General features: G+C 48.1%; 1 protein-coding gene across 2 annotated transcripts in view; it reads right to left on the bottom strand.

Moving 5' to 3' along the window:
* PRR5L (proline rich 5 like) overlaps positions 1-21,074 on the bottom strand; it is a 66,487-nt gene that overhangs the window by 19,507 nt on the left and 25,906 nt on the right. Inside the window, exons 2-6 of one of the 2 annotated variants that reach the window (XM_088459042.1) lie at positions 20,257-20,515; positions 13,463-13,543; positions 8,148-8,196; positions 5,354-5,411; positions 2,928-3,019 (exon numbers count right to left, since the gene is read on the bottom strand). In XM_088459042.1, the coding sequence (XP_088315168.1) occupies positions 2,928-3,019; positions 5,354-5,411; positions 8,148-8,196; positions 13,463-13,543; positions 20,257-20,480 (504 nt within the window). In that variant the 5' untranslated portion in view covers positions 20,481-20,515. The remainder of the gene's footprint in view (positions 1-2,927; positions 3,020-5,353; positions 5,412-8,147; positions 8,197-13,462; positions 13,544-20,256; positions 20,516-21,074) is intronic. The other variant, XM_088459044.1, reaches the window with a different exon arrangement.

Genomic DNA, 21,074 nt, shown 5'->3' with positions numbered 1-21,074 from the left:
TTTATTTTTATTTTAACTAATCTCTCTTCCCGTTGTTTTCATATTTATATCTGCGGCTCCTCTATAAAGGCAACTGGAAACTTTAGGTTTTTATTTCAATAGTTGCTAATCATTAATTCATTAGGAGATAAATGCAGCTATTAAATGCCGACCAGAAGAATAAAATATGATTTAGTGTTAATTAACAACTAGGACCTACAAGCATGTGCGGATTAATGAGGGCAACCTGTACGCAGTTAATGTGTGAGCTAAATTCCTTTGGTCCCATTAACTGCAGTACAGCATGAACATTGGTTTTGCAAACAAGGGCCCTCATTCAGAGCCGTACGCTCTGAGCAGAGCGCACGCTCTGAATGAGGGCCGGCCTCCATGAAAATGGAGCGTCCTTCTGGACGCTCGTATAGCTGTGGGTCACCACCCACAGGCTATACGAGCGTGCATTTTGATGGCCGCGATGGTCGAGACCATCGCGACCATCGAAATTGCGCGCCGGAGCCTGCGGTTGAGGTTTTTAACCGCAAGCTCCGGAGTGATTTTGGCTCTATCAGAGCCAAAATCACTCCCACTGACATCACTAGTGATGTCAGTGGGCCGGCTTCTGATGGGAGGCGTTCCCGTGGGAACGCCCCTGTCAGGGAGGCACGCCCCCGGCACGCCTACCAAAGGGGGCGTGCTGTCAATCAACATTGACAGCACGCCCCCTTTGATCGGACACAACGAGCGAAGGACTTTCCTTCGCTCGTCGCGTCTGGCGCATGCGCACGACGGAGCTCCCTCCGTCGTGCGCATGCTCAGTGAAGAACATCGACCCACTTGCGAGCGGACAGCCGCTCGCGAGTGGGTCTGAATCAGGCCCAAGTTTTCTTAGGAATGGGCAACAAAATATTTTATCTCTCGATCCATCTGTGTGTGGACAGCGCACTCAGTAATAAGGTAAAACGCACTGTTTACTTGTGTAAATATCCACATACATTTAAAGTTTAAAACAGCAAACGTGAAATTTCAGTCCCTGGCAGATAGCAGCAGCTCCAGGAATGAGACCTCTTCCACGAGTAACGTCGGCTCTGGACACAGGCGGATCTCGTTACAGCGTCCACATCACAAGCCGCACCTCAACATGTTTGGTCACTCAATGACTTCATGAGGGACCTGTTGAGGTGCGGCTTGTGAAGTAAAGAGTGTGTTTAACCTTATTACTGAGTGCGCTCTCCTGTATCCATTTATTTCAGAACCTTTCTACTCTGGTGGCAAGGAGTTTCTGGATTGAGCTGCTCTATGTGATTGTTCAGTATATGATCTGGACTTTACCAAGGATTCCAAAGTGCGCATAATTGACTAATGATTAAAATATATATATAGATTAGCTGCAGTACCCGGCGGTGCCTGGGTTTAAATCTTCAAATTGTCAAGTTAGGCATCCCAGACCAATTGCCACCCCTCTGTGGAGTTTCATCCAAACCCATCCAGAGAAAGAACCAGAACAGGCTCCCCGGTCAAATTTCTGCCCAGCGTATACCAACAGGAGGTCCGACCGGAACCTTAACACCCCTAGTATGTCTTCTGGGATCCAATGTCACCACTCTGTTAAGTTCCCATCCAAATCCAGCCAGTGGAAGGCTCAGAGCAGACTCCACGAGTCAAAGTTCTGCCCAACGTACACCAACGGGAGGTCCGACCGGGACCCAAACCCCCCCTAAAACCTGCCCAGGATCCAACTGGACCACCTCGCGTTGGTTTCATCCCAATCGGTGAAGGGTTTTTATATATAAGATATAGTGCTGAATACAGTGAGAGTCCCTAAGGTAAGGACTTTGTGGTCCCCCACATTGCAAGGTGATGACATAGGTGGCAGGTTAAGGGTTCTGACGCTGAAAAAGAGAGCGCAGTCAGCTTGTGTTATCTTGCCCGGTCACAGAATAATCAGATGCCGTGACCTGCTCCACATATGTAAGTACATAGGGGCCTATTCATCATACATAAATATTCTCTGGAGGTAATTAGGATTAGAACTCGCATGGAGTTCTACCTAATTACCGGAGGGATTCATCATTCCTCCTCCCCATAACTATCTATTCCGGAAGCTGTCATTTTTGTGATGACAGCTTTTTGGGAAATAGATAGTTATCCCTATAGTTTGGGGAGGGGGGGGGGACACAAACTTACCGCAGCTGTAATCAGTGCTGCGCATGCGCCATTACATCCATAAAACCAGCGCATGCGCAGTACTACCTACAGCGGCATTAAGTTTGTGCCCCCCCCCCCCAACCTGCTCTTCCCCTGTCCCCGCACTTACCTGCCCGCTGCAGCGCCTCCGGCTTCGGTGGCTATGCTGTCACGTGTTCTCCCAGCTGATCACAGTAGTTTAGAAAAAAAAATTTTTTTAAAGTGTGTTTTGTTTTGTTTTCTAAACTTTATTGTGTTCTGCTGGGAGAACACATGACAGCATAGCAGACGGAGCCAGAGGAGAGACCAGAGCGCTGGAGGGAGACGCCGGGAGACCTGCCCAGCTGACACAGGTAAGTGTTACCTGCTATTCACCACCTCATAGTGATGGATAGTAACTCCATCAAATTCTGAAAATACATAATTTTCGGAATTTGATGAATACCATGATTTCCATACCCCCATACTAATGTACTAATGTATGGGGAGTGTGGAAATTAACGCAGGGGGACTTAGCAAGGAGATATCAGTGTTATCTCCTGTGCTAAGTGTGTTCATGAATACTAAAATAACGTTATTTAAGGAAACTGGCCTTAAAAACATTATTTTAGTGTTACTGAATAGGCCCCATAGTGAGATAACAAGTTCTGTCAAGGTAAGGAAAGATTTACTTGTGAATGATATTTGAAAATTCACCATTTGTGATTTAGGCTTACTTGACCTACAAAAAAAAAAAAGCCACCACAAAGCTGCCGGCATAATACCTGGACAGGGTAAAATATAGCCTGGAGTGTTGGCAGGATTTCGGTGAAGAAATGGTCCCACAATTCGGACAGAATCATGACGCGGTTCTCACCTGAATAGGGAAACACAAAGAAGACGGCTATTACTGATGGCGGCCAGGAGGCCTGGGGGCGACCACTCCTATGGGTTAGCGGAAACTTTTCATCATGAACATTTTACATTTTACCAGTTGTTTTGGAAACATTTCAAAATGATGATGAAATATGAATTCTGGCCCGGTGAAGGCGATCCCCTGTTTTTTTCCATTTATTTAAGTACAATAGGACGCCCAGAATGATAAACGTACAATTGTAACACAACTAAGTATCTTCTGGGAATACAATGCAATTTAATATTGTCATTAGCATCCAAACTATCACCAGTTGGGTATGGAGTCCAGAGGTGACTCCCCGCCATGGTGGCCCATCTACCGATGTAGCCACCGCTAAGTATAGGACTGGTGGGAGTGCAGGTACCCAGGACCCCCGCTTCTGTCTGTCTCTCTCTTAAGGGTATATTTGCTAAAGTGAGAGTTTTTAAAAATGAAGAAGTCGCCCATGGCAACCAATCAGATTCTACTTAACATTTAACTAGCACCTTCTAGAAGATAATAGCTAGAATCTGATTGGTTGCTATGGGCAACATCTCCACTTCTCAAAACTCTCACTAGTAAATATACCCCCTACTCTCTATCTGCACTGTGCTCCCTTATGAATCTTAATTAATATCTGTACTGTTCCCACTTTACAATATTATTAGTTGCCCCTTTATTTTAATATTAATATTTGTGCCATTATAAAATTAATATGTAATGTTCCCCCTTCTTTTATGTAGTGTCATTATTATATTACCGTTTTTTTCTTCTTTTGTAGACTCTATAAGGATGGGATGAGAACGTTTCCTCAGTCTGCACAATGAATGTGATTTATTGATCTACTAATACGGTAAGAACATCTACAGGCAAGATGCCTTCAACTCTGTTAGCCACAAAGACACTAACTTTCCTTGTTAGCCTGTACAGATAGCGCGTGGAACTATGGGGGAGATTTATCAAAGCTTGGATAGAGATAAAGTACCAACCAATCAGCTCCTGACTGTGTTTTTCAAACTTAGGCCCGTATTCAATTTGGAGTGAAAAGCCGTTTTGGCGTGTTTTTGGCGAAAACTTTTTGCCGATGACGTCATTTCGCCAAGCGGAAAAGTATCGCCGTATTCAATTTGAAAGACTTTCCGCCTGGGCGGAAAGTCAATGCAATGTAATAGGCGGAAATGTTTTGCAGAATTAGGGTTTTGGGGTGCAACGTTGCGGGAACCCCCGTGCAGCCTTCAGACAGTCCCCCAAAGGTAAACTGTGTAAAAAAAAAAAAAAAAAAAAAAAAAACAGTTAAGGACACCCCAAAAAATCACTTTGAATTAGGGGCGAAAAAAAAAAATTGGGGGGACAAAGTTAAAAACTAGCGAAATTGACTCTGGGGGGGGGTCCCCAAGTATGCTGCAGGTGGATTTTTCACGTTTTTTTAAACTTAACTTTAGCAACTTTAAAATATGCTGACCCCCATTTACACGTACCCCAAATTTCCTGGGATAAGTTATTTTCTGCAAAAAATCCTCCTGAATACTATTCTGCACCACTTATACAAAAACGTTATTTAGCAGCTATTGAGCCCGTTTAAAAACACCAAATACCTTCAGCAAGCCAAATCGGGGGTATCATAGGGAACCCCCATGTCAGAGCATCTTTTGGTTGGTGTGAGGCGGATTTCCCCAAATCTAACAGCACTTTCCGCTTGTTTAAGTTTCGCCAGATCCCGTTTTCGCCTACTTTTAAATTGAATACGGAGATAAGTGGGAATACGCACAATACTTTTCCGCCTGCAGAACACGCGATGTAGGCGACAAGTCCGGGAGGCGAAAAAGTATCGCGGCTCGGCTCAAATTGAATACGGGCCTGTGTTTGAAAAATGACAGGAGCTGATTGGTCGGTACTTTATCTCTCTCACCAAAATTTCATACATCCCCCCTATGTCTAATACTTTCTCTTTCTTTAGCCAGACCATACTTGCCTATTTTGCCAGGAATTTCCAGGAGAGTCTCCCATAACAGTGGGACGCCTAAAACAATCTGGCAACACCCTTATGTGGGTGCAATGGTGGACAGAAGCCAGCGCGGTGATGTCACTCCTATCTACACTCCACCAACCGCAGTGACCGGAGAGTCATTTGGTTTATCGCGTGTTCTTACATTAGGGAGTTGTATCAAAGCTTGGAGAGAGAGAAAGTGGTGAGGTTGCCCAGAGCAACCTCTAAAGGACAGTTACGTCTCCACTTTATCTCTCTCCAAGGCTTGGTACATCTCCCCCATTATGTTCTGTAATATATGCTTCCCAGATGCCGCCAGTGACTCTCACCTTCATACAGCTTCACTTTCTCTTCCATGAAGGCCAAACCCTTTGAAAGCAGCTGGTTCTGCAAGAACAAGAAACAGTTTGGGCTTCAGCTTAGCTGATCTTAATTGGGGGAGTATTAATTAATGAATGCATAAGGCACAGGTTCTCAAACTCGGTCCTCAGGACCCCAAACAGTGCATGTTTTCCAGGTCTCCCCACAGAATAACAAGTGAGATAATTATCTCCACCTGTGGATCTTTTGAAATGTGTCAGTGAGTAATGACTACACCTGTGCTCCTGCTGGGTGACCTGCAAAACGTGACCTGTGTGGGGTCCTGAGGACCGAGTTTGGGAACCACTGGCATAAGGATTAGTGTCACTTAAATATGGCACAGGTTCTCAAACTCGGTCCTCAGGACCCCAAACAGTGCATGTTTTGCAGTTGTCCTCACAGAATCACAAGTGAAATAATTAGCTCCACCTGTGGATCTTTTAAAATGTGTCAGTGAGTAATGACTACACTTGTGCACCTGCTGGGTGACCTGGAAAACGTGGCCTGTGTGTGGTGACCGCGGACTGAGTTTGAGAACCACTGGAATATGGAATAGGACAATTGTATACACATTTACACATACGTGTCTACAGACTACTTTAATGTACTATTACTGTGAATTCCGGCTGCATAAGCATTAGTACATACTGTAAATTGTGCATAAATCTGGGAAATGCAGGTGATGATGTACGGGTGTATATGCGTATCAGGGATGGGGGTGGAGTAGGGGGTCGGCAGAGTATGAAAACCAGTGCACAGACAACAATGCAAAATGGGGGCAGCAGCCAATCAGATCTCTGCTCTCATTTTATAACCGGAATTAGTAAAACGACTGTAGGAACCGGCCTGACTGCTGACAGTTTTCTAGCACAGCCTGTAAAATAACAATTAGAAGATGATTGGTTAGTAATATGGGGGAGATGTATCAAAGCTTGTAGAGAGATAAAGTACCAACCAATCAGCTCCTAACTGTCATTTTTCAAACACAGACTGTGAACTGACAGGTGATGATTGGCTGGCACTTATCTTTCTCCATTTTATCTCCCCCAAAGGCTTAGTGAATAGACCCCTTTATCTCTCTCGAAAGTTTGATACATCTCCCCCTTTATCTGTCTCCAAGCTTTGATACATCTCCCCTAGATCACAATCCCATTCAGTATCTGCACAATGATGAAATACCCCTTTAAGTACGCATCCCAATTGAAATGGAGAAATGCTGCAAAGATAAAGCAGGATGCCCAAACGGTGCCTAATGGGCAAAGCTGGTATAGCCGCACAGCTGTAATTGCAGCGAAAATTCTCTTCTGCCATGTGTTAAACTAGAAAGGGGGACATCCCATATGTATTTATTGCCTGTTTTTGTTATTTGCAATGAATGATGATGAAACTTTTGCAGTTTTGTTTTTTTTTTTGATCCTGTGAATTATGAAGATACGAGAAAATGTCAAAGGGGCTGAATACTTTACAAAGCTACGATATTGGATTGTGGGTGATACACACACAAAAATGCACGAATGTCGTGCAAAATAAATGTGGCCAAAAATATCCCCCCTCCTCCAAATAAAAAAAAAACCCTCCTACATTTTACTCCAATCCCCCACCCTCTATTCTCCCTTTAATGACTATTTGCTCAGACAGGTGACCATTCACACTACACCCTTATAGGGGCAATAGTAATTGGACCCTGTTACTGCATTAAGCCTTAAAATACGGGACAAAAACTTGGAGGCTGCTGTAATCGCACAAAGGGCCTGATTCAGAGCCGCTCGTAAGCGGCCGCTCGTTCGTTCCGAGCGATGTTTGCTCAACTGCGCATGCGTACGGATCGTAATACGCATGCGCGAACTAGTCAGTGCGGCCGAAAATCGTTTGGACGCTAAATAGCGAATGCCTGCTATTTTGAGTGAGGAGGAGGCGTATGTGGGTGGTAACAGGGGAAGGTGCTTGAAAACGGGGAGTGGAGATCTGAACGCAGGCGTGCTTAAAGGTCAAAACAGGCGTTTTATGAGTGTGCATAATTAATACAGCAGCGTCATTGACCACGTCATTGGGTTATTTTATAGTCAGAACTGCTCGCAAGATTGCGGTACGAAAAAGCAACCACAAGAATAGCGAGCAGTTCATACGCTGGTCAATGTACTCGATTAATCTAATAAATAGCGGACATGACGTAGGATGCGAGCGGCCAGGGGGCGTAGTTTTCCAAAAAACGACCGCAAGTTTTGTTCGCTTGTTTAGACAGAGGCGTGAACAGACCGCAAAGAGCGAATGGTTCATTTGAATAGCCACCCCTTTTTTCTGAACGAACGACCGCAAATAGCGTCCGGCTTTGAATCAGGCCCAAAAGTCACTACAGGAGGAATCATGGAAAAGTGAAAAAATTTAAATATTAGCGTAGGACAAACCGTTAGAGGCCTAATAAAGTAAGGATTGGAAAAAATAATCTGTAATAGAAACAAGTAAAGAATCTGCTGAGGGATCCTCACTTGGCGGGCTGCACGTTACCACACAGGTTATGAAACAGGCCCGGGGGGGGGGGGGGGAGGGGAGCTAGGACACAGCCCGTGTATCTAGCAATAACAGGATAAACAAAAGCCACAGAGAGCAGAAGACGCCAGCCGCAAGAGTCAGACCTGTAGCAGTTATTACACCGTCTGATTCAGAGCTGCTGTGGTCTGGGACGCCGGCCCTCGCTGCGAAATTACAGGGTGAAAAAAAAACCTGCAGATTTCCACTTGACAGTTTTTTTTTTTCATCACTTACTTGAAAATAATCTGTAATAAATGATCCAAGTTCACTTTTCAGCAAATGTCTGGCAAAAACAAACAAAAAAAACCAGCATGAGAAATGCAGAACAAAAATGCGCTAAACCATCGGGACCCTACTCCCTCCCATCCTGCAATGGTAAATCCAGAAAAGTGTTTTATTTTTGTTTTCAATGAATGTTTACTGCATTATATTATTGAAGCATTCAGTTATATGTTACCCTATCCCGGACATTTGTGAGTTTACTGGGGAGTTGATGGCTAACGTGGGCAGGAAGGTGCTATCAACCTCATTTCATGGCGCTGGATCACCCAGAGCATGTTCTGTGTTCCCTTAAACAGAGAAAAGTGAGGGTTATGTCCCATCTGGGGTGGTGCTGTGGTGAAGTGCGTGATCTCAGGGCCTGATTCAGACCCGGTCGCAAGCGCTGAGCGCTCGCAACTGGGTCGATGGTGGCCCACAGCGCATGCGCACGACGGAGCCGGCTCCGTCGTGTGTATGCGCGAGACCCGGCTAGCGACGGGCACTCCGTCGCTCCGGGTCTCGCAATAAAGGGGGTGAGCTGTCAATGTATGGTGTGCGGGCCGGGGGGGTAGCTGCCCAAACGGAGCTGTTCCCATGAGAACGCCTGTCGTTTGGGGGCGGCCCCACTGACATCACAATTGATGTCAGTGGAGAGCTTCCGGCTCTGTTAGAGCCGAAAGCTCTCTGGGGCTTGCGGCCTGGAGACCCTACCACAAGGGTCTCGTCGCAAGCCCGATGGTCTTGACCATCGCGATCATCATCATGGCCGCTCGCTGTAGCTGTGGGTGGTCATCCACAGCTATGTGAGCGGCCAGGAGGCCGTTCTAAAAAAAAAAAAATGTCAGGCCCTGATTCAGAGCGAGCGGCTCTGAATCAGGCCCTCAGTGTCTTCAGTAACACACAACAAAGACTCCTCTGTTTCTCTAAATCTTCCTCCCTCGTTATCTCTCCATTTTTCTTGGAAACAAAACACCAACTATGAACGTAGAAAAGAAAACAGACGAAGCCGCTTTCCAATATTCCCCTCCGTGGACCTTTCGCTCTCTACATAAAACTGCCCGGAGGTCTTTCAGATGGGATGAGTGTTTGTAGGGAGGACTGAGGGAGAGACTCGCAGTTTTATGTTGTGTCTCTGGGCCTGATTCACAGATGACTTCAATGGCGATTACGGGCGCAGATCGAGCGATGGTTAGCCTTCGCGCATGCGTATATGCCGCACCGCGAGTCCGCGGCGATCGCATTGCAGTTGTGGATGCCCAGTGGAATCCATTGCACAGTGAATGACAAATAGTCAGCGTTTGTAGATGGTAACGGGGGGGGTTGGTTAGAAAAAACAGGCGCGGCTGACCGTTTGAACGCCATGACATGGGCGTGCATAAACTAGCCCTTGCGATCTCCTATGCAGCTCTGCTTGTCAGTAGAGTTGCCAAGGCTGCGGCATATCAGACCTGCCGCAAGGGCAAGACGGCCGCTCCATGTGCGTCGATGTTACCGATATTTATGCAGGTAAGCGATGTCCTACGCATGTAAGAAGGCAGCATGGGGCGTCCTTATGCTCAGGTGACCTTTGGAACCATTTAGCATATTTTCGCAGCTGCATTGCGTACGAAATCGCAGTTGCGATCGCTTTAGCGTCCATCTCTAAATCGGGCCCTCTGTTTTCCTACAGGACAGTGGCCGGGGCAATCTTTCTATATTTAATAGTAAAATTCTAATGAATCTTGTATTATGCAGCATAAGCGCCATCTCCGTAGTGACTATGCTCAATCCAATTGTTCTGCTGCCGCTAATCATATGTCATCTGTGATGTCATTCCGCACTGTGGGGGTCATTCAGACACGGTCGTTAGCGCCGATGCACTCGGACCGGGTCGATGGCCCCCCACAGAGCATGCGCGCGACGGCGTGAGACGCCACGGCGTGAGACCCGCTACGACCGACAGCGCCGGTCATAGTGGGTCTCGATCCAAAGGGGCCGAGCTGTCGATGTTGATTGACAGCTCGCCCCGTTTGGAAGGCGGGCCGGGGGGGTGGCAGGCCAAACGGGGCGTTCCCATGGGAACGCCTACCGTTTGGGGGCGGCCCCACTGACATCACTAGTGATGTCAGTGGAGAGCTTCCGGCTCAGACAGAGCCAGAAGCTCTCCAGGGCTTACGACAAGGGAGACCCTACCCTAGGGTCTCGTCGTAAGCCCCGATGGGACCATCACCGGAGCGGGCGTTAGAGCTGTGGGTGTTAACCCACAGCCTAATGACCGCAACAGAGGCGGGCGGTCAGGATGCAAGTGGCCGCCCAGTTTCTGAACGACCGCTTGCATCCTCCGACCGCCTCTGAATGAGGCCCTGTATGTATAAGTCTGTGTTTTGCTGAATATAGCCGGGACGATGGCGGTCAGTAGGCTCCACCATGTGTAGGGTTAGGAGTCAGATACTTAGGGCCAAAGTCTGCCGGCAAAACAGTTTGTAGAGCATGGAACAGTTATGGAAACTTTGTTCATCTCTAGTTAGCAGGAAAAGGCGGTGTTAGAGGAATTAAGACTTGCACAGCGCACATAGGGCCCCTCTAAACTACACTGATCTCATCGTTTTAACTCAAGAAAGTAATCATGGGGAAAAGATGGATAAAACAATCGGGGACATCACAATACAGAATAATTCTGAGGATGAGGGGTGGACTGAAATTCACTGTGACATGTGCATTAAGCTGGGGGCTTTCCCTTCTAAACCTGTCTACATGATGATCATCTTTCCTGGCTGTGAACCTAATGGACCAGTTTAGACAATCTCAGGTTTTGCACAAATATTGCCAGTTTGCACGGCCTGAGCTGAACAAGCTGCAGTGCCAAGAACAAATGAAAAACGACAGGGGAATGACATGGTGTGCAACAGGAAATGATGCAACAAAACAGGAAGTGACATCAGGTGGCTTCGCATGACATATGTACTGTAATCTGTATCTGCCTCGAGGATTACTACGAATAAGTCTGCTCAGAGTACAAAGCAATGCATCCACTGCCCACTCCGGCACTAAATTCATCAATAGCCTCCCTACAACTTTATTTTAACCATGATATAGCTCATGTGTGGACCACACATGATCTATATCACGGTTAAAATAAAGTTCTAAGATCTTCAACTTTAAAAGCTTGTAAACACCACACAATGTGGTGTTTACAAGCTTTTAAAGTTGAAGATCTTAGTAATAAAAAGTTACTAGTGACCATTAACACAGCTGCGAGATTTATTTGCCTGCCATATTTAATAATAGTATTTAGTAAATGCAAAATCAGGCTTCTGTTACATTAACTATCATCGCCTTTTTAAATCTGGCAGGCAAAATCGGCAAAAATCGAGGGTTTCGGAAATTCACTGCTTAGTAAATATACCCCTTAGGGTTCGAGAAATGAAGACGTTTATATGCCAATTGGAGCCTAAAATATCCTGAACTGCACTTAAAGGTGACTCTGTGGTATCGGTATGTAATGCCGCCGGATCTATTCCCAGCAGATGTAATACCGACACCGGAAGCCCGAACAGTGGAGATCCCGACTGGGGCTGGTAAGTACCCTAACCCTCCCCTCTCCCCCCCTAACCCTCCCTTAGTGGTGCCTAACCCTAACCTCCCCCAAGTGGTGCCTAACCTTAAGTCCCCCCGGTGGTGCCTAACCCTAACCCCCCTTCCCGCACCCTAAATCTAACGCTCCGGGGGGGGGGAAGCTCGTGCCTAAGCCTAACCTCCCCACGGTGGTGCCTAACCCTAACTCCCCCTTCCTGCACCCTAAACCTAACCCTCCTGGGGGGGTACCTAACCCTAACCTCCCCGGGGGTGCCTAAAATGAAACCCACGGCTAACAGCTAACAGTCCCCGCTTACCTTCGTTCGGGATGCCAGCTGTAGGGATTTCGGCGTCTAGTTAAAGATAGGCGTTGGGATTTAGACGCCTATCTATAGTACCATGTCGGACTTCCAGCGTCGGCATTCCTATGGATGGCATTCCGGGCGGCGGTAAGTTAACCACATCCCGACTCTGTTACCCCATCTGCCCCTGGCATACCGCTCCTTATGGCTTTTTTTTTTTTTTAGCAGTGCTTCTTGCCGCATCTGTATTCTAACCATTTTTTTAAACTGTCCAGCTGCTGGGACTCCTAAGAGGAAGGGCCTAAAGGAAAGTGGGTGGGGCCTAAAAGGATTTTGGGTGAGGGTGGGCAGATCGAGTCAAAGTTTGGTCAGATCTTGTTTTTGCCCCGCTCACTGTGTATATGACCAGTGAATTTATTATGATGGTTCTCAACTTTACTAAGGGGTAGATGTACTAAAGGCTCATGCACGCTAGACGATGTGTGTATGAGCCGACCTTGCCGGCAACGAACGACGGCTGGGAGGGGGCGGGGTCATGCATTGGCATTGTTAACGATATCCCCAGATTGAGCTGCACGTACATCCGACTGGGGATATCGTTAACGACCTGCGGGAGTGCGCATCGTTGGTCGTTCAGACCATACCCACTAGACCATATGAACGATATATCGCTGAACGATATCGTTATCGTTCACTTCTGTCGTCTAGTGTGCATGGGGCAAAGCCCTTGGAGAGAGAGAAAGTGGAGAGCGATAAAGTACCAGCCAATCAGCTCCTAACCATCATTTTTCAAACACAGCCTGTAAAGTGACAGGAGCTGATTGGCTGGTACCTTATCTCTCTCCAAGGCTTTAGTACATCTACCCCTAAGGGCCCCACCCAGGGACGGACAAAACATTTTCAATACAGTTGTCCCTGGTGCGCCTGTAAAGACAACTGCATTTCTGTACGTAGACAATCGGGATGCGTGCGTACTGCGCAGTGGCTAAAATAAATCCCTTCTCTACGTCCGTCGTTAGCCGTCCGTCCCCCTGTGTATCAGGCCCCTCAGTTCGGTGACATTTCTGCCTTAATATGTATATATTGAAATTTCTGCACAACGTCTTTTAATATCTACAAATGACTTTTTGCATTTGTTTTTTTTCCCCCTTCATTTCACTGCTTTGGTTCTCGCTTTCACAAGCTCCCTCCCATTCTGACCACGCTGACTTCCTCCTTTTCCGCACCCACTTTCAGTTAACTTCTTCTACCCTCCAGACGTGTATTCCGGGCAGTCGGGTGACCTGTTGAATAGCAGTTACCGTGCCATGAGGACATTGGCAGGCAGCTGAGAGTGTAACATGCCTGTGTGAGAAGCCACTGGTATATGTGAGATTGTGGTCACGTCCCCTGGGCTGGTGTCACTCGCAGCTGGGTCACCCTGTACAGTACCTGACGCTCTCGTTCAGAGAGTAGAGCTCATTTGCTTGCAGACCTCCTCCTTTGAAAACGTTGATGACTGCGCTCTGCACACTGAGAAAGGAAACCGCTAGACATTCAGTATGTCACATCTGTCCCACAAGAATACGGCAGTAATTACATGCAATGCAACGTGCAATTGTGGTTAGACACGAGGCGAAGGCAAAAAAAAAAAAAAAGTAATCTGAAAAATTCTGTAAGAAACATTTGCTGCTTTTCCCTGGGGACAGCGTCCTATTATGTCACGGAGGAAGAGTGGCCCTAAATAAGAGGGATAATGAAAGCATATAAACACAAATGGAAGTTCAAACGTTCCCTAGAAACATAGAGGCAGCCATAGAATGTAAGCTCTGACGAGCAGGACCCTCTTCCCTCATGTGCTTCTCCTTACACTTTCTTCTACGCCTTACTCCCCATAAGGGCACCTAACACGTGACTGCTGACTCCCGGCTGCTTATTGTGAGTGCTTTAATCGCTATTGCAGCAATGTATATAAACCGTGTCCTTGTTAAGTACTGTAAGTTACTTGTTTCTTATTCACTTATTAGTATATGTACTCTGTAAGGCGCTGCGGAACACTTGTGGCGCCATATAAATAAAGGATAATAATAATAATTATACAGATCAGTCCACATATACCTATCCTCAAACAGACCCAACTGTATTGCCACGTGTCCCGCCAGAGACTTGTATCACAAAATAAGCGTCTAAGTCGCATCACTAATGCCGCAAAAGAACAAATGTGCCACTTAAGGCCTGATTCAGCAAGGAACGCAAGTGTGCGCACACACACACACTCGGCCGCTGCGAATATATGCTAATCAGTGCATACGCACGGCAACCACAGCATAAGGTGCAGACGCCCAACATTACACCACGCCGCCCACTTTACTCAAAGCCTGAGTAGTCCGCAAAACAGCGGTAACATCGGAACCATACGCACAATAGAGCGTGACCTGATGTCGTGCAGGATTTTGGCCACTTCCTGCGTGCATCGAGTCGTCTGGCTGCATATGCCACCACACTGCCTTAATTATGCACGCCCCTATAACGGCATCCCAACGCACAGGCACGCCTGCGTTCGCCCGACCAACCCCCGTCACTACCCACAAACGGCACTTCCTGTCAATCATTATCGGAAGGGTCCACGTACACACTGCGTGTAGTCTGTGTACCCTTACCCGCTCGCACTGGCTAGTTCGCCGCACGTGCAGTGCGAATACATCGGCCAGGTGTGTGAGAATTCTCATCTGCCTTACTTGTTGAATCAGCCCCTTAGTCACTAACCTGGGTAAAAAGGCAAAAGACATAGGTCCTGTACGAGTTACCTGCGCCGTGCTTGCGCTACGTTTCGTTATGCATAACCAGTGTGTACAGTACCAATTCCTTTGTGACAAAAACACTAATTCTAAGCACATAAGACATTATAAGCACATAAGTGTGTAGCTATAATGCAGATAAGGCTAGGTACACATTAGACGATATATTGGACGATTTGTCGTTCTGATGCGGATCGTAACGTAATATCGTCCATATTGTCTAATGTGCATGCATGCTTTACCCTACCGCAAGCATTGCGAGGAAATCAGTGTAAAAAAAAAAAGGCAAGTGACGTGTACTATGACGCTGCCTGTTAATTATGCACGCCTCTAAAACGGCGTTGAAACACCCAGGCACGCCTGCGTTCGCATCTCCAACTCCCCGTTATTAGTATCCTGCCCACAAATGGCCTCTCCTGTCACTCATTACCCTGGGCTGCCTTTGCTGGGCTAGCGAGACTGTTGCGATCGCAGTGTGTAGTTTGCGCACGCACAGAACGAAGCATGCGCGTACGCAGAACATCGGGTCGCTTGCGAACGCACAGCGTGAGCGAGCGGCTCTGAATCAGGCCCATAGAGCGGTAGTAATGTAGTTATTTGCCCAACTCAATCAGTTTAACAATTTATTACTCCTCTATTATCTCTCGTAATGGGTATATTATTGGGATCGTTGCATTAAAAATATTTGTCACCTAATATGGATATATACAGAACAACAGTATGTGTCCCGTTTCTCCACGACATATATGGTTTCAATTCGTCAGGCATAATATTATGTATCAGCGAGATATTGTTTCTCACTACTCCACTAAGGGCCTGATTCAGAGCCGCTCGTAAGTGGCCGCTCGTTCGCTCCGAGCAATGTTTGCCCAACTGCGCATGCGTACGGATCGTAATACGCATGCGCGAACCAGTCAGTGCGGCCGAAAATCGTTTGTTCGCTAAATAGCGAATGCCTGCTATTTTGAGTGACAGAATGAGGCGTATGTGGGTGGTAACAGGGGAAGGTGCTTGAAAACGGGGAGTGGAGATCCGAACGCAGGCGTGCTTAAAGGTCAAAACGGGCGTTTTATGGGTGTGCATAATTAATACAGCAGCGTCATTGACCACGTCACTGGGTTATTTTATAGCCAGAACTGCTCGCAAAATTGTGGTAGCAAAAACCAACCACAAGAATAGCGAGCAGTTCATAGGCTGGTCGATGTACTCGATTAATCTAATAAATAGCGGACATGACGTAGGATGCGAGCGGCCAGGGGGCGTATTTTTTCAAAAAACGACTGCAAGTTTTGTTCGCTCGTTCAGACATAGAGGCGTGAACAGACCGCAAAGAGCAAACGGTTCATTTGAATAGCCACCCCTATTTTCTGGACGAACGACCGCAAATAGCGTCCGGCTCTGAATCAGGCCCTAAGTCCAATGTCTGGGCTATTTCTCCTTTTATATATAGATTTCCCCTATATAGATATCAGGGGTTCATAGTGTTTATGTTCAAATAGCAACCCTATATATAGTATCTATTTATATCATTAGTTATTCACTCATAAAACTTCCAAATATAGTATATTTATATCTTACAACAATATCAGTGTAATCATAAGGATAGGCTTAGTGGTCATATCAGTTTTTCTTCACATCATATATAATCGCTTGTGATTTCTAATACTGGCATTTATACTCTAATATACCGCCCACATCAGCAGTTAATCCTGGGTCATACATATATCGTTCTTGTGTGAACAACTCAATATCCAGACATATTAGTAGCTATACAGTATCTATTTTGTATCATTCATTAACCACCCTTTACAATGTTGCCAAATACAGTGCAATCATGTTTCACAGCGCTGTGAGTATCAGGATTAAGGGCCTGATTCAGACCCGCTCGCAAGCGCATTGCGCTTGCAAGCGGGTCGATGGTGGCCCAGTGCACACGCACATGCATGAGCCCCGTAGCGAGTGAGACCTTCACTCTCACCGGAGCTCGCAGCAAAACGGGGCGGCTGTCGATGTTGATCGACATCTCGCCCCGTTTTGTAGGCGGGTAGGGGGGTCGGCTGAACAAACGGAGGCGTTCCCGAAAGAACGCCTGCCGTTTGTGGGCGGCCCTACTGACATCACTCGTGATATCAGTAGTGGACTTCCGGCTCTATTAGAGATGAAGTCCACTCGGCATTGCGAGTGCTGAGACCCTACCTTAGGGTCTCCTCCCAATGCCGATGGTCGCGATAATCGCCACCATCTCCTGCCCACTCGCACTAGCTGTGGGTGGGCACCCACAGCTTAGCGAGCGGACAGGAAAAAAAAATACTCCCCGTCCTGATTCAGAGCGTGCGCTCGCAAATAGTGAGCGGCTCTGAATCAGGCCCTAACTTCGTAGTTATCCTTCCCAGCGTTGGTTGTTCGATGGCTAATAACACTGACACTGGGCCTGATTCAGAGCCGCTCGTAAGCGGCTGCTCGTTCCCTCTGAGCGATGTTCGCACAACTGCGCATGCATATGGGTTGTAATGCACATGCGCAAACCAGTCATTGCGGTCGGAAAACATGCGCTCGTAAAACAGCGAGGGGCTGCTAATTTGATTGACAGAATGTACCGTTTATGGGTGGTAACAGGGGAAGGTGCTTGAAAACGGGGGAGTGGAGATCCGAACGCAGGCGTGCCAAACGGTAAAAAGGGCATTTAATGGGAGTGCATAATTAGTAAAGGAGCGTCATCGACCATGTCACTTGTTTGTCTTTTAGCCTGAACTGCTCGCAGTGATAGCGATAAGAAAAACCTACCACAAGCACTGCGAGCAGTTCAGATGCCTTTCGATGTTCCTGATTAATCTAATAAATACCGGAGATGACGTGTGATGCGAACGGCAAAGGGGCGTCTTTACAAAATAGCGAGCGCATTTTTCGAACGCTCGCTCAGACATAGAGGCATCAAAACACAGCAAAGAGCGAGTGCTCAATTTAAATATCCGGCCCCTTTTTTAGAACGACCGACCGCAAATAGCGTCCGGCTCTGAATCAGGCCCACTGATAGAAGCAGCCTGTTGTATACCACTCAAGGTCATTGCCGCTAATGTACATATATTCATTTCAACATTAGAACCTATTCAGAGGGAGTGAGATCAATCATGTACACGACAGCAGCAGAGATATGGAAGCAGGAGGAACGTTGTATAGAGAGAGCAGAGAAAGGGGGGAATAAATGGCAGGAAAATAACATTGGCCCTCATTCAGAGCCGTACGCTCTGAGCAGAGCGCACGCTCTGAATGAGGGCCGCCCTCCGTGAAAATGGAGCGTCCTCCTGGACGCTCATATAGCTGTGGGTCACCACCCACAGCACATACGAGCGTGCAGTTTGATGGCCGCGGTGGTCGTGACCATCGCGACCATCGAAACTGCGAGCCGGAGCCTGCGGTTGAGGTTTTCAACCGCAAGCTCCGGAGTGATTTTGGCTCTATCAGAGCCAAAATCACTCCCATTGACATCACTAGTGATGTCAGTGGGCCGGCTTCTGGCGGGAGGCGTTCCCGTGGGAACGCCCCCGTCAGGGAGGCACGCCCCCGGCACGCCCACCAAAGGGGGCGTGCTGTCAATCAACATCGACAGCACGCCCCCTTTGATCAGACACAACGAGCGAAGGGCTTTCCTTCGCTCGTCGCGTCTGGCGCATGCGCACGACGGAGCTCCCTCCGTCGTGCGCATGCTCAGTGCACACCATCGACCCACTTGCGAGCGGACAGCCGCTTGCGAGTGGGTCTGAATCAGGCCCATTGTCCTTACAATCCTAATCTCATAAAATAAAGAACGTTTGAGATCGTTTCAGGGATTAGTTGCAGGATTAAAGATGACACTTTATGACCCATATTTAGGAAGGAAGATAAAATAAAACACGCAGCAAAGGATGTACGCGCCAGGATGGCTCCGTCATGGTTATCTGAAAATTATATTTAAAAAGATACACTGGATCTGATTCATTACGGATCGCTAATGTGATCGCAGCTCTGTAACCACGCGCAGGTCTGGTGCGAAAATATGCTAATAATTGCTACCGCAATCCCGTCGCGTTCCCAGCATAGAGACGCCCACTGCCTCCCACTACCACTATCTCACATCCGTAACACCTTGCAGTCCTGCGTACACATCGAAAACATAGAGAGCCTGATTTCAGACCCGCTCGCGAGCGCTATGCGCTCGCAAGCAGGTCGATGGTGGCCCAATGCGCATGTGCACGACGGAGCCGGCTCCGTCGTGCGCATGCGTGAGACCCCGATAGTGACGGGCAATCCGTCGCTCTGGGGCTCGTACCAAAGGGGGCGTGCTGTCGATGTTGAGTGACAGCACGCCCCCTTTGGTGGGTGGGCCGGGGGAGTGGCTGCCCAAACTGGAGGCGTTCCCATGTGAACGCCTCAGTTTGGGGCCGGCCCCACTGACAGACGAGTGATGTCAGTGGGAGAGCTTTAAGCTCTGTGAGAGCCGAAATCTCTCTGGGGCTTGCGGCAACGAGACCCTACCACAAGGGTCTCGTCGCAAGTCCGATGGTCGCGATGGTCTTGACCATCACGACCATGTTCCTGGCCACTCGCTATAGCTGTGGGTGGTCACCCACAGCTATGCGAGCGGCCAGGAGGCCGCTCTAAAAAACAAGAAGGCCGGCCCTGATTCAGAGCGAGCGCTCTGTCAGAGCGTCCGGCTCTGAATCAGGGCCAGAGTACCATCGGCACCTCGCGCACAATTACAACAGCCCTGACCTTAAGCCGGGTAAACACTGACAAGACGATATGTTGTCCGATCTGGCCAGATCGGGCGACACATCGGGCACATCGTCTAGTGTGTACCCTCAATGTCACTGACGATGCACACTCCCGAGCATCGTCAGTGACATCGACGGTCATCGCGAAATCATCAGCATGGCCCCCGCTCTTGCTCCGTCGCTCCCGGCATCGGCAAGCGTGTATGCACTTGCCGATTCTGTCACCCCGCCGGGACGCATCGCTAACGAGGTCGGTACACACTAGACACCGCCCTTTACTCAGAAATTGCTAACCTCATTGCACGTAGTAAGTACTAAAGCTGCGTATTCCGTAGCAGTGACTAATTTATGCACGCCCATGTAACGGTGTACAGACGGACTGGCGTTTCTCCAACCACTCCCCCGTCACCACCCCCAAATGCTTACCACCTGTCTCTCACTCTGCAATGGCTTACTGTGCTCTGCGTAATCGCAGTGAGATCGCAGAGTAGCCTTCGCGCACTGCGATGCATGCGCAGTGCGCAATAATCGGCCAACTGCGTACGCTGTTGCAGCTATGCTCCATAATGAATCAGGTACAGTGTCCTAACAAGAATATTATGTTATGTAACCTACAGCGGACAGCCAGAATGTAGTACAATAGTACAGTTTCACTATATATATATATATATTTAGATTTATTTTTTATGCACGTTACCTGTTCCACATTGCGCTGGAGTTGAGCTGTATGGATTGTCTACTGGCGTAGAAACGCGGCAAGTCACTCAGCGCTGGAGAACTCATGAACCGAGGCCGGGGACGTCGGAACGAACCCATTTTGCTGAATTGTACCGTGAAGTACGGTAATAGAGTCTGACTCCCAGTCATACGGGCAGCAGGGTGGCGAAAACCGGGAGTGGTCTGTCCGACTGCGAAGGTCATGAAACGGGTGCGGTGAAAATAAAGCTTCTAGCAAACTGTGAAAACAAAAATGTGGCACTTAGGATACTATGACATATACAACAAGAGGCAGCACAAAGGTTTGTGAGCGGGTATGCCGATATTGGATAAGAGCACGGTGTCATCGGAAGAGAGACTGATTATAGAGACAGTGTATGGTGATAAGATGGCCGTCCCGCTTACGAGCGGCTCTGAATCAGGCCCTCAGGCCCTGATTCAGAGTCGGACGCTCTGACAGAGCGCTCGCTCTGAATCAGCTATAGCGAGCGAGCAGCCAGGAACATGGTCGCGATGGTCAAGATCATCGCAACCATCGGGCTTGCAACGAGACCCTTGTGGTAGGGTCTCGTTGCCGCAAGCCGCAGAGAGATTTCGTCTCTAACAGAGCCGAAATCTCTCCCACTGACATCACTCGTGATGTCAGTGGGGCCGCCCCCAAACAGAGGCGTTCACATGGGAACGCCTCCGTTTGGTCAGCCACTCCCCCGGCCCGCCCACCAAAGGGGGCGTGCTGTCACTCAACATCGACAGAACGCCCCCTTTGGTACGAGACCCGGAGCGATGGAGTGCCCGTCG

This window comes from Taudactylus pleione, unplaced genomic scaffold (assembly GCF_031769625.1).
Source record: "Taudactylus pleione unplaced genomic scaffold, aTauple2 ptg000887l, whole genome shotgun sequence".
NCBI classification, from domain to species: domain Eukaryota; kingdom Metazoa; phylum Chordata; class Amphibia; order Anura; family Myobatrachidae; genus Taudactylus; species Taudactylus pleione.
Note: the sequence above shows the minus strand (reverse complement) of the source record. Positions and strands in the feature narration are given on the sequence as shown.